This window comes from Podarcis vaucheri, assembly GCF_965113315.1.
Source record: "Podarcis vaucheri genome assembly, chromosome: 6".
Lineage (NCBI taxonomy): Eukaryota > Metazoa > Chordata > Lepidosauria > Squamata > Lacertidae > Podarcis > Podarcis vaucheri.
In genome coordinates this window covers 102206144-102218503 of record NC_138764.1, presented here as the reverse complement: position 1 = coordinate 102218503, position 12360 = coordinate 102206144, and the positions used below count along the sequence as shown (strand labels likewise).

Genomic DNA, 12360 nt, shown 5'->3' with positions numbered 1-12360 from the left:
CAGTTGCCATCACTGACAAGCTGCGCGACACCCGTGGCTGAACTTCTTTATGGCACATCAGTATCAGATACGGATGGGGGAGAAATTTGCATTTTGATCCGAATTTATTTCATTTGAAAAGGTTTGCGGATTGAAACACATCTAGGCTTTGAAATTCACCTTTCCAACCAGAAGCATGCTGGAAAATACATATGTTAAGGGCAATAGTTCATATACAGCGAAGGCGCCTACTTTGATATCAGCAAGCAGGGAGTTCCGAAGTGTGGGTGCTGCCACACTAAATAATCGAGTTCTTACAAATGCAGGTATTGATTTAGATAGACAACAGTTCTGCTAATAAGCTCATCAACCTCCAAGGAGGTAAAAGATTAAGTACCGTGCGGAAGAGGCACTCTGTCTTTTCATCTCACTAGATTACTTTAGAAGCACCTTTACACTCAGACAAGTTGACTCAACAGGCCAGCTCTGGATCTTGTACAGTCATCCTTGGCACTAGACATATTTAACCAGAAAACTGCAAGGCTTCAGACTTATCATAGTTGACTTCTGTAGGTCTAAGACAATCATGCAATATTCCAAACTGGTTCCCAAGAGGATTTCCCCAGCATGTGTTTTTCGTGAGGCAGACAAGAATGCAAACATTTTTGCTGCTCTTGTGTGAATATGACATTCAAAGAGTCTTCCTGGCTAGTAAAATGATTCCGCCGCAGTAGCTGGAAACCAGAACAGGCTGGATTTAGTGACCAGCCAAGAGGGGTTTTTTGTTGTTGTTGGTCTTGATCGTTTTGAAGTAAAGTGTTTTCCCCATTCCCCTGGAATCCCCTGGCTTATAACAAGCTGGCTCCAACTGTGTGCGCACGTCATTATTTGTTTATGTTCACAGGGTTCTCCATGTTTGTGCGCCCCCATCACAAAAAACAGTTCAGACAGATGTGTAAAGAGCTGACGGGAATGAGTTGCCCTGAGGAGAGTGAGGAGGCTTTGTTACCAGCACAGGAGGAGGGCTCCCTTGGCTCGAGGGACTCAAACTGCACAGTGGAAGAGAGTAAAATTCAGGATAAAGCTGCCAGCCCAATTCCAGGTTTGAGTTGCTTATTTCAGTACAGTTTCCCCTCCTCCCCAAAGAAGTCTGCTCCAGGTTTTCTTCTTTCCATCCACCGATAAGGGAAATAAAAAGAAGTTGCAGCCTTCTCCTGTTCAGTGAATCAGAGGAAGATTAACACAAGATTAAGGATAAGATACAGCAGCCTGGTTGTTGTTTTTTGCAGTGAAATTTGCTGCTTAATAGGAAAAATGTGGCACCCCCAACCCTGGAACAACAAGCAAAAATGAGGCAGAAATGTGGCCTCTTTGTTTGCTCACCAGATAAAATTAAGTTACAGGTAGCCGTGTTGGTCTGCTGTAGTCTAAACAAACAAACAAACAAAATCCTTCCAGTAGCACCCGAGAGACCAACTAAGTTTGTTATTGGTATGAGCTTTCGGGTTCATGCACACTTCTTCAAATAAACTGTGTATCTGAAGAAGTGTGCATGCACCTGAAAGCTCATACCAATAACAAACTTACCATATTTTTCGGCCCATAGGGCGCACCTAGTTTTTTTTTGGGGGGGGGGTAAAGAAAAAAAATATATTTCCCCCCCAGGTGTGGGGCTGGGGTGGGGGAAGCCCGAGCTTCCCCTGACCCCAGCCCCCAGAACAGGCTGCTTTCCGCAAGCCTAGGGAGCCCGGCGGGAACTCCCTCGGGCTCCCAAGGCTTGCAGATAGCTTCCTGAAGCCTGGAGAGCGAGAGGGGTCGGTGCGCACTGACCCCTCTTTCTCTCCAGGCTTCAGTGAAAGCCTGCATTCGCCCCATAGGACGCACACACATTTCCCCTTCATTTTTGGAGGGGGAAAAGTGCATCTTATAGGGCAAAAAATACGGTAGTTGGTCTCTAAGGTGCTACTGGAAGGATATTTTTTTTTTAAGATAAAATTAAATTATTGTTCATCAATACCTCTTTTGTGTTCACTCAGACAACTAAGGAAGAATGAATTAAGGATTAGCTGTAGCCACAAATCTCACCCAGATTTTTAGATTGTGAGTACATTGTTATAAAATGGGCAGAGCAGGCTGGCGAAGGCTGAAAGTGTCTGAAGCTGGCAGTTCACACTGCATCTAATGTGTTACATATCTTTGTTGACTAATGGTGCAGTGCGCTACTGCCATAATGGATAACTTATTTTCAATGACACATCTAGGCCGAAGTGTTCTTATCCATTGTCCCCCCCCCCCCCAAACGCCGGTAGTTTCCTGATTACTCATCCCGAGAATACAGATGCTTTGGTGTTGCCCCACCTACCAGAAGGAGGCAGAGCAGTTTGTAAGCTTGACTCCTCTGTAAAGATGTTTTCATCTTCCCAGACCAGTCCTATCGCTCTCACACTACAATATGATAACAGCTACAACAGCTACCTAAAGGCAATTCACAGCCCCAGATCAGTCCTGTCTCATGGTACGAAACAGGTTCTGTGGTGGAACCTTTTCCTTTTCTTGGAAGCATATGGTGGGCATTCTATTTTGCTTATACAGTGGCACCTTGGTTTAAGAACAGCTTAGTTTATGAACAGCTTGGATTAAGAACGCTGCAAACCCGAAAGTAGGTGTTTTGGTTTGTGAACTTTGCCTTGGAATAAGAACATGTTCCGCTTCCTGTTGAGCGTGTTCCATTTGTAAATTGAGTCCCCGGCTGCTATGGGAAAGTACACCTTGGTTTAAGAACGCTTTGGTTTAAGAACAGACTTCTGGAACGGATTAAGTTTGCAAACCATGGTACCACTGTAGTTGCTAATAACACTGGTTTTAGTTTGTTCTTTGAACTGTGCCCTGGGTTTAGTCGTGTTGGCTTTTGTCTTCAAGGAGAAACATGTTCCTGCCCTTCGTATTAGCATTTGTGTCCTCCTGTGTGTCTCCCAGCAGTGGTTATCCCATTGGACAGTCGAGATAGTTTCCATCCCAAATCCAAAACTGAAGCCCGATTAAACTGGACCTATATAATTTTTTCATCTGAGTTAAACTAGAGTCGATTGGCCATCCCTCTCTTGAGTGTCCAGGAAAGGAATGTTGGCCATCAGCCCTGTAATTTAAATTGTGGAGCAAGTACCATGTGTCCTAATCCTGGAGGATGGGTGGTATAAATAAGCAATAAATAAATGGAAGAAAAAACTGCTCATACATATTTGTTTGTGCTTTTTGAGATGTAACTGTATGATCTCCGCTGCAGGTTCCTCCAAGAGTGAGATGCTAGAGAAGATCCTAAGTAATGCCACCCCTATAAGTAACTTGGAATCACAGAACTCCAAGGGAGGTCCAAGCAGTGTCCGCACACCCATGGATTCTGACAGCGTGCCCATCTCACCATTAAGGGGTACGTAAATATTGGTTCAAGGGACACGGGTGGCGCTGTGGGTTAAACCACAGAGCCTAGGCCTTGCCGATTAGAAGGTCGGCGGTTCGAATCCCCGCGACGGGGTGAGCTCGTGTTGCTCGGTCCCAGCTTCTTAGCAGTTCGAAAGCACGTCAAACTGCACGTAGATAAATAGGTACCGCTCCGGCGGGAAGGTAAACGGCGTTTCCATGTGCTGTTCTGGTTCGCCAGAAGCGGCTTAGTCATGTTGGCCACATGACCCGGAAGCTGTACACCGGCTCCTTCGGCCAATAAAGCGAGATGAGCGCCGCAACCCCAGAGTCAGCCACGACTGGACCTAATGGTCAGGGGTCCCTTTACCTTTACCTTAAATATTGGATCAGGTAGAAGCCCTTCTTCCTTCAAAAGAAAGGATACCTCAACTGCATCAGTAATACATTATGAATGCAGTAGCTCAATGACAGGGCATATGCTTTACATGCACCAGATCCCAGTTTCAGTGTGCTGCACCATCAGCTAAAGGACCTCAATTTTTAAGGGTGGGAAATATTTGGTTACCTAAAGCCTTGGAGAATGTATGAGTCAAGAGTAGACAGTAACAAATTGGATGGGTTAATGGCCTCATTAAGTAAATAGGAGCTTTATATATTCAGTTGTCTAAAGGCGTTCCAACCTTGCCACTAGCTGCTGTTGCCAAAATTTGAGAAGAAGACAATTCCATTAGTTAGTTCCTATCTGTGCTCATTCTGGCTTCTTCCCAGAAGAGGCTAGAGGTCAGAGTGTGTTTTCCTTCATCTCTGCAGTCCTCCGGGAGCTATAATATCAAACAGCAATAAACCTGACAGCTTCTGTTGTACGTATTTTATCTGTGCAAAAAAGGCCACTACTGTATAGGGGGGCAGTATTTCAGCTGCCAAAAGGAATCCGCCTCTTAACAGTCACACTCTTTTTCAATTTTCCAGAAGGGTTCCAGTGTGGAAAATGCAAATCTGAGCATAGTGTGCCTTTTAAGTGCCAGCTGTGCGACTTCACTTGTTGCAAATTGTGCTGGGAGAGTCTCCTAAAGGTTGGTTTTGCTTGTCGAAGTTTTGCTTTCTCCTTTCCTCAAAACAACATTGTCTGATTGGTTTCCCTGTTCACTGGTAGAGCAGCTACTTCATAATATTGTAATGGAGCCATTTTCCCAGTCATAGCTGTCAGGATAAAAAAATTCCTTCCAGTAGCACCTTAAAGACCAACTAAGTTAGTTCTTGGTATGAGCTTTCGTGTGCATGCACACTTCTTCAGATACACTGAAACAGAAGTTGCCAGATCCTTCTAAGGTGCTACTGGAAGGATTTTTTTTATTTTGACTATGGCAGACCAACACGGCTACCTATCTATAGCTGGCAGGGTTAGTGCCAGATTGGCAGTGTGTCTGCACCACCAGCATCACAGATTTGTCCCTCCTGGTAACCCGTAGTAACAGTGTAATAGGAGGTCAGGTAAGCAGCTGCATCCTGCCCTGCTCACCACTACTAGCCATTACTTACTTTCCCTGCCTCCAAAGATGTGTGACTTGCCACATTTTAAAATCTGTTTTCAACTGTGGAGTTGTTACAGTTTTCCTCTGCCAGAAAAAAAATGGGTTGTTCTTGTGGTCCATTGCAGCCACAGACATCCTCTCTCTCATGAGGCAGTGGCACAGACAAGCATGCGCAGAACTTTCAGAAGGTACCAATGACACCTGGTCATTCAGCTTTATTCAGGGATTGTGCATTGCAGAGAAGGACAATATGTGATTTTCCATGTTCGTTCTTTGGAGCACATGAGTCAGTCATCTGGTTACGCATTGAAATGGTATGGGTTGCAAGCTTTAATCTCTTGATCAGTTTAAATTGTATGAAATTGCAGTTGAAAAATGTTCCCCGTTTCATGGTAAGTATATGCAAATGCAATTCTTCTCTGGGCTATCACTGTTCCGGTTAAGCTGATTAATGAGAGAAGATAGGATGACAGAGGGAGCAGCAAGTACAGGGAGTTACTGTTAGAATTCCCGCTCCATGATTGCAGTCATGGCATTGTTGTCTATCACATGACAGTGTATATTTTGACTCAAGGAGGGAGGTGACGGAGACAGGATGTCTGTGTTACTGTGTTCCATGAAGTGGGACTATTGTCCTTTGTTCTTTCTCTTTGCTGTCTGATGCTAGAGAGAGAGGGAGCCATGTTGCAGTGTTCCATGTGTGTTTATATGTAAATAAAGTAGATTAGCCAACATGCTGAGTTGTTGAGGTCTGTCACGCAAGTTGCGAAGACTCTGCGGATCTCTAAGTGTGCCGATGTCTGTTGGCATTGGTTGCTGTGATGTTTGGGCAGAAGAAAGCTTTTGAAGCTCCCGAACAAACGACCAGGAGAGAGAGAACATGCCAGTCGGGTATGTGTCTCTACCAGGGTCCTACTCGAGTGTAGGCTGAGCTCCTGACAGTTACCCCTCCCCCCATTTAATCATGGAATTGCAACAGTTCCAGAGAAAGAAAACCACCAGTTGGCAGTGATCCTTTATGCTTATTTGAAACAGAGCTTGTTGAGTAGGGGCTCCTGCCAACTCCCACCCCGCTTCCCATTACGTCTCGCCCCAAACCCTCATCCCCTTACAGCGCTTTTACATCCAATCCCCATCCCCTTCTACCTGCCACCTTCACCCCATTGCCAATCCCCATCCCTGCACATCTCTTTCCAGACTCCCTGAAAGTTCACCCCAAACTCCTCCATGGGCCACAGCTCACCCAAAACTCTTCTGCCCCTCAGAGTGTGAAGCCAACCCCCTTTCTTACAGGAGTAATGCGCCAGGCATGATTGCAGTGTCCTCTGGGTCTTGAACCAGGGAGCCCTGGCAGCCAAAACTTAGCTCTTCTTGTCTCACTAAGGCATGTAGGTCATCAGGAGGTATCAAGCGAGCTCTCTGCCCCTTTTGGGCACCAACAGGGCAGTAAGAGAAAGCATCTAATCATCACAGAGAAATGAGGCCTATTTAGGTTACCAAATACAGTGAGCAGCATGTGGAAATATGCCTTCGGAAAGTTCTCCCTGACAAGTGACCTATGAGTTAGGTCCTTGAAGCATTCATCGCCTTCCATGAAGTGCCAACAAAATAACATCCATGGTCAAGCAGCATGGCCAGTTTGCAAAAATCAGCTAATGTTTCCCCGATGGGAAAGAACCTGACTCAGACATTATCAGGGGGTGTGGGAGGCAATGCCAATGAAAACTGAGGTCAGCAACTGTTACCCAGAACCGCAGTGAGTTCACTTCTTTAACACCTTTGGAACAGTTTTGCTTCCTCCTTTCCTAGACTGGGATTGCATAAACGAAGCAGGAACTTAGAACTGAGCTCTAAAATCCAGAGTTGGGCAATGCCTTTTATTAGAACTAACCAAAATGTCACAAAAGTGTGGCAGCCTTTTGCGTTCGACCAAAAACAAAGTGGAGGGCAAAAGTGTGTCAGCCTCATATTTTTATTAGAATAATAAATAATTAAATAACCTGTCAGATGAATAAATGCTTCAGTAATAAATCCATAAGTGTGGTGTGTAACCCCTATCTGTCCCAAACCTTAAATAAAATATGCAGGTTCATGAGATAAAGGAAGAGCAGAAGATACTTAGAAATCAAACTTTTAACTAAAGTTAGATTATCCCCCTCAGTTGGCCAAGCATTCTGCAAGCTTTGCATTGCTTCTCTATTGTGGCTTATTGTTCTTTGAAGTTCATTAAAAGAGTTTTTTCACCCTGTGGTAATCTTCAGTTGCAAAAGCTATTCTGCAATTCTTGGCTTTAAGGAAGCAGGTTCTTAGATTTGGCTTGACTGACCCTTGTGTGCTTTGCTTTTATTTACTAAACTAGCTGCTGCTGCCCCTACCTGTTCTGCTCACCAACCCCGCTCCCCCCCCCCACCTGAGCAAACACCCCTCCCTTTACCCCTGACCCATCCTCTATCGCCAAACCCCTTTAAAGAAGCGGGGTGCTTCAGAGAGTCATTTGCAAAACGGCTCTCTAAAGTGCCTCCCTCACTTGTTAAACCTCTTTCGGGACCCATGTAACAGGGATGGTGGGGAGGTGCTTCAGAGCAAACTGCTCTTTGAAGCATCTCTCCCCCTTCCCATTAAACCTTTCTTCCCTAGTCATACATCCTTACCAGATCTTGGAAGCAAAATGAGTGATATAATTTGGGTTAATCATGTGTGATTAACTCTGTGATGCCACAGATTGAGCACCAAAAGCTTACTTCTTGTTGTTCTTGGCCATTGTATGAGTTCTTGGCAGAATGGCAGACGTCAAACATCTTTATTGTTCTTAGTGGAGTTGCTCATGTTGGGCAGTGTTCATTTCCCCCCCTGTTTTCTGCTTCACCCCCTCCTCACCCCTCAGGTTGACAAGAAGTGCCCGGAATGCAAAGCTGATACCAAGAAGAGACATTTATCTATGAATTATTGGCCAGATCCCCAGTGAGAGAGGTATACATTGAGGCAAAAATAGCCCAGGACCACGGAAAGGAAGCAATGTGTACATTTGTTTTAAGCAAGCTGCTCTTTGTTCTCTGGACTGATGTCGCCACCTCATGCCGCCACCCTCTTGCTGAAGTTCTTCCATCAGAAGAGATTTTCAGCGCACAGCAGAAGCTTGGAGAAGCAGCATTGTCTTCACGATGACAAATGGCAGCAGAAGGTGAAAGGACAGAGTGATCTTTAGGATTACAGTTCCCCTGATACTCTCAAACATTCTAACACTTTTGCAGCTGTTGGGTTCTTAGAATGACGTTTTTACACAAAAGCATAAAATCATTTTTCTTATAAGAGTCTCTTCAGTGAGGCAAGATAATTATGGCTTGTCTCCCTGTGGACAGTTTGTGGCTTCCATGCCTGCTTTGTAAAAGCAATCACTTTGTAGGTGCTAAAAAAACTCCTTGAGGTGTTGGCAGGCCTTGTGATCTGTTTGCCAGCTGCCTACCAAAAGAGTTCAGAGAAACTGACCAAATGAAAACCTCAAATTGAGGTGGATTATCTGCTCATTAGAAGGCTGTGTGTATTGATAGTCAGCTGTCAATTTTGATAGTTGATAGTCAGTGTAATTTTGGTGAGTCCTGAGCTGGTGCTCCGGCTAATTAAATAGAAAGCCTCTGAATTTTGCTGCTTGTGCCCCGTGTCGGAAACTTCTGCTGATAAGAAGGGATTCTGCTCTACTCTGCTTTCTGATGTTTCAGAAGGATTTCTGCAACAACCAATTGGTTCTGTTGCAAAAAATAGAAAATAAATGGAACAAATTTTAAGTACATTAAGTGCTTTTATATTTTTATAAACTGCAAGTATTTTTGTGAATTGAGAAATTGCATCAGTTTTCAAAATTGGGAAATAGTACGTGTTAAACTATGTCAATAAATAAAAAATGCATTCGCCGTGAGGCTTCAATATCAGCAGCATTCCAAACATTGTGGACAGCATCCAGTGATGGCCACCCACTTGCACAATGGATATCTGCTTGTACAATCAGACTCCTGGTTTCTCTTTTCCCCAGTCCAGCCCTCCACATAACAAAATTAACAGTTTTTTGCGTATGGTGTGTCACTTGGCAATAAAGCATTTGGGTTAGTAATCATGGCTTCAGAGGTAAAGCTAAACAAATGTGGTTGCATTCATTTACTGAAAATAATGCAGGGTTTTGTGGGAGATCACTGCATACAGAGGAGAGAAAAATTGTGTATGGAGCAACTGATGAAAGGAAACACGGAATATTTTAAGACTACTGAACACTAGGGAAACAGTTATTTGAGGAGGGTGAGCACAGCCTTCCAAGGTCGTAGGCATCTCTTACACTAAAATTTAGGACTCCTGGGCATCTGTTTGGTGGGCAGGGGATCAGTACTGGGAGTTAAGGCTACAGTGAATGATAGTGTATGGGGAGCCAGCCTGTACACCCCCTCTGATTCAAAGAAGTCTCTATGCAAATAACTGTCCTTAACCATGAGAAAGGCTAGAACAACTTTCCCCTTGCTTTCTGGCTACAGACCATCTCCACCTCTCCTGACCGAGAGCAGTAGGGTCAATTCTGCATGGTGCTTCATTGCAAGCAGTTTTCCTGTAGTGAAGTTGCTTAGAGAGGAGGAGCACCTCACAGGACCAATGATGTTGCACCATCAGGCTCCTCCTTTCTGGGAACATGCAGCTAACGGTCAGGCAAGTCTTGGCCTTTTCATTGAGTTTTCCCACCTCTTGCCTGCTTTGTGCCCCGCTCCTTGACAGTCTCAGATTGCGCTGGGCCACCCATTCCAACTCAGAGCAGTCCATAGAGGTCTCAACCTAACTCAGCTGACAACAGAATCTCTCTATAGGCCCAATTTGGCTCAGGCCCTAGCCAAACCCACTGCACAGTTCAAATAACTAACTTACAGAACACAAATACACACACCTAATTTTGACTCTCTTGGAAATAAGTAGGCTATTCAGTTGCTTTCAAGGAAATGGGTGAATTCTAAGAATTTTCTGTTGGGAAAAAGCACCAATGCAAAAGCCAGCTGCAAGTGGCTGGAATGCAAAACAGGATGTTGTTGTCTCGAACTGTACTGTTGGAGAAAAGGGGGAGTCTATTCTCTGTACTGAGCACCGGATGTTAGCTCAGAGTGTCATGTGACCTGTGCTGGAAGTACAGGGGCGGAGTTGAGACTCTTCTGATGGAGTCTGAAGGGTGCAGTCACATTTCTATGTACTGCTGAATGACAGGAATAAAAGACATGTAAATAGACTCCTGTCTGTCTCATTTCCCCTCCCTGGGGAGAATGCAGGGAGGGAGAGAAGCAGAGTAGCAGAGGGTGTGTTCTCCTCACATCTGAGGAGAATCGCCGGTTTACGACCTAGCCTGCCGGGAGACGCAGACGGAAGGTAAACAAGTATCTCACTCAGTTTGCCTCGGGGAGGCCAGTTTACCTCTGACTGTGAGCTGAGATACTGACATTTTCAGGGTGTGGTCTTAACCTTCGCAAAGTAATAGAGGCTTTTTCTTTGATGCCATTTTGCAACAAAGAAAAATAAATTGCTTCCAAGCAGCAGGTGGGCTGCCCTCAGCTGCCTGGCCAGATTCCTGGTGCAGAACGCCTAGCGGGAACTATGCTGCACCATGACATTGCCCTGTTCCCGGGGTGAATTCTTGGGTGGTTTTCAATGGGAACTGGATTAAATTGTGGAGGATAGGTCTAGCGGTGGCTATATTATCCGTGACAGCTAAATGGAACATCCGCATTCAGGGACAATATACTTCCAGTAGAGACTGGTTCATTAGGGCAAAGGGGGCAGTGCCTGACCAACCTCAATCTGCCCTCAGCCAGCCCCCTACTATGCCCAGTCCAGTGGGTGGCATTGGCTGTCAGCTTCTTCCTCCATAGACTCAGCATTACACTTGTGCAACTCAGCAGCAGGGAGAATGGGAACGAAACCGGAATTTCTTGGCTCTGGCTCCATCTACTGTTGGCCTCCCTACACACTCCATGCCTCCCAGGCTCCACTGTGTATCTCTGAATACAAGCCGCCAGGGGCAAGCAACCGGTCCTGAGAGATCTTCACTGGCTCCCAGTACATTTCTGAGCACAATTCAACGTGTTGGTGCTGACCTTTACATCCCTAAATGGCCTCAGTCCTGTATACCTGATGGAGCGTCTCCACCCCCATCGATCAGCCTGGATACTGAGGTCCAGCTCTGAGGGCCTTCTGGCGGTTCCCTCGCTGCGAGAAGAACAGCTACAGGGAACCAGGCAGAGGGCCTTCTCAGTAGTGGCACCCGCCCTGTGGAACACCCTCCCACCAGATGTCAAAGAGAACAACAACTACCAGACTTTTAGAAGACATCTGAAGGCAGCCCTGTTTAGGGAAGGTTTTAATGTTTGATGGATTACTGTATTTTAATGTTTTGTTGGAAGCTGCCCAGAGTGGCTGGGGAAGCCCAGCCAGATGGGCGGGGTATAATTATTATTGTTATTATTAGAGAAGACAACTCTCTTCATGCCCTGCTTGTGAGCTTTGCAATAATGTGATCCGATGATCCACGTTCTGAAGTGAAGCAGCCCTAGCAAAGTTGTGCATGATGCCTCTAAATGTGGGTCAGCTCTTAGAGAAGGTGAGAGCACAGAGAACAATGAAATACCTTTTAATATTTCTATTTAAATGGAAACCTTGTGAAAAATAATCACACCCTAAAAAATATTTCTCATTTATGCACAGAGTGTTCCTCAAATAGAATCCTGGCTTGCTTCATAGAGTAGCAGCTCAAATTAAACAGTGGCAATATTTTGGGGTATGCCTATTAAGGGAGTGGGGCGTGGGTGGCGCTGTGGGTTAAACCACAGAGCCTAGGACTTGCCGATCAGAAGGTCGTGGTTCGAATCCCCGCAACGGGGTGAGTTCCCGTTGCTCGGTCCCTGCTCCTGCCAACCTAGCAGTTCGAAAGCACGAAGTGCAAGTAGATAAATAGGTACTGCTCCGGTGGGAAGGTAAACGGCTTTTCCGTGCGCTGCTCTGGTTCGCCAGAAGCGGCTTAGTCATGCTGGCCACATGACCCGGAAGCTGTACATCGGCTCCCTCGGCCAGTAAAGCAAGATGAGCGCTGCAACCCCAGAGTCGGTCACCACTGGACCTAATTGTCAGGGGTCCCTTTACCTTTACCTTTATTAAGGGAGTGCAGAATCTGAGAACTGGCCCCAGAATTCCCTCCTACAGAGCACACTTCTCGGGTGATGTGGTCAGGTCAGCTTGGTCCAGAAAGCCTCTCTTAGAAATGAATTCTATGTCTTATGCCTTTTTCAAATGATAAACAAGCCCAACATCTCCGGCCAACTGCAGAGATCAGAAGGACTATTCTATAATAATGAAGATGTTGAGGGTTTAAAGCTGTTTATGAAATGCATGTATTAGCAATGGGTGTATGTGTCAT

General features: G+C 45.5%; 1 protein-coding gene across 5 annotated transcripts in view; it reads left to right on the top strand.

Annotated features, from left to right (window-relative positions):
- RTEL1 (regulator of telomere elongation helicase 1) overlaps positions 1-8857 on the top strand; it is a 78973-nt gene extending 70116 nt beyond the window's left edge. For 4 of the 5 annotated variants that reach the window (XM_082225824.1, XM_082225825.1, XM_082225823.1 and 1 more), the window contains 4 exons: positions 884-1081; positions 3263-3406; positions 4369-4472; positions 7816-8857. In XM_082225824.1, the coding sequence (XP_082081950.1) occupies positions 884-1081; positions 3263-3406; positions 4369-4472; positions 7816-7896 (527 nt within the window). In that variant the 3' untranslated portion in view covers positions 7897-8857. The remainder of the gene's footprint in view (positions 1-883; positions 1082-3262; positions 3407-4368; positions 4473-7815) is intronic. The other variant, XM_082225826.1, reaches the window with a different exon arrangement.
- The last annotated feature ends 3503 nt before the right edge of the window (positions 8858-12360 follow it).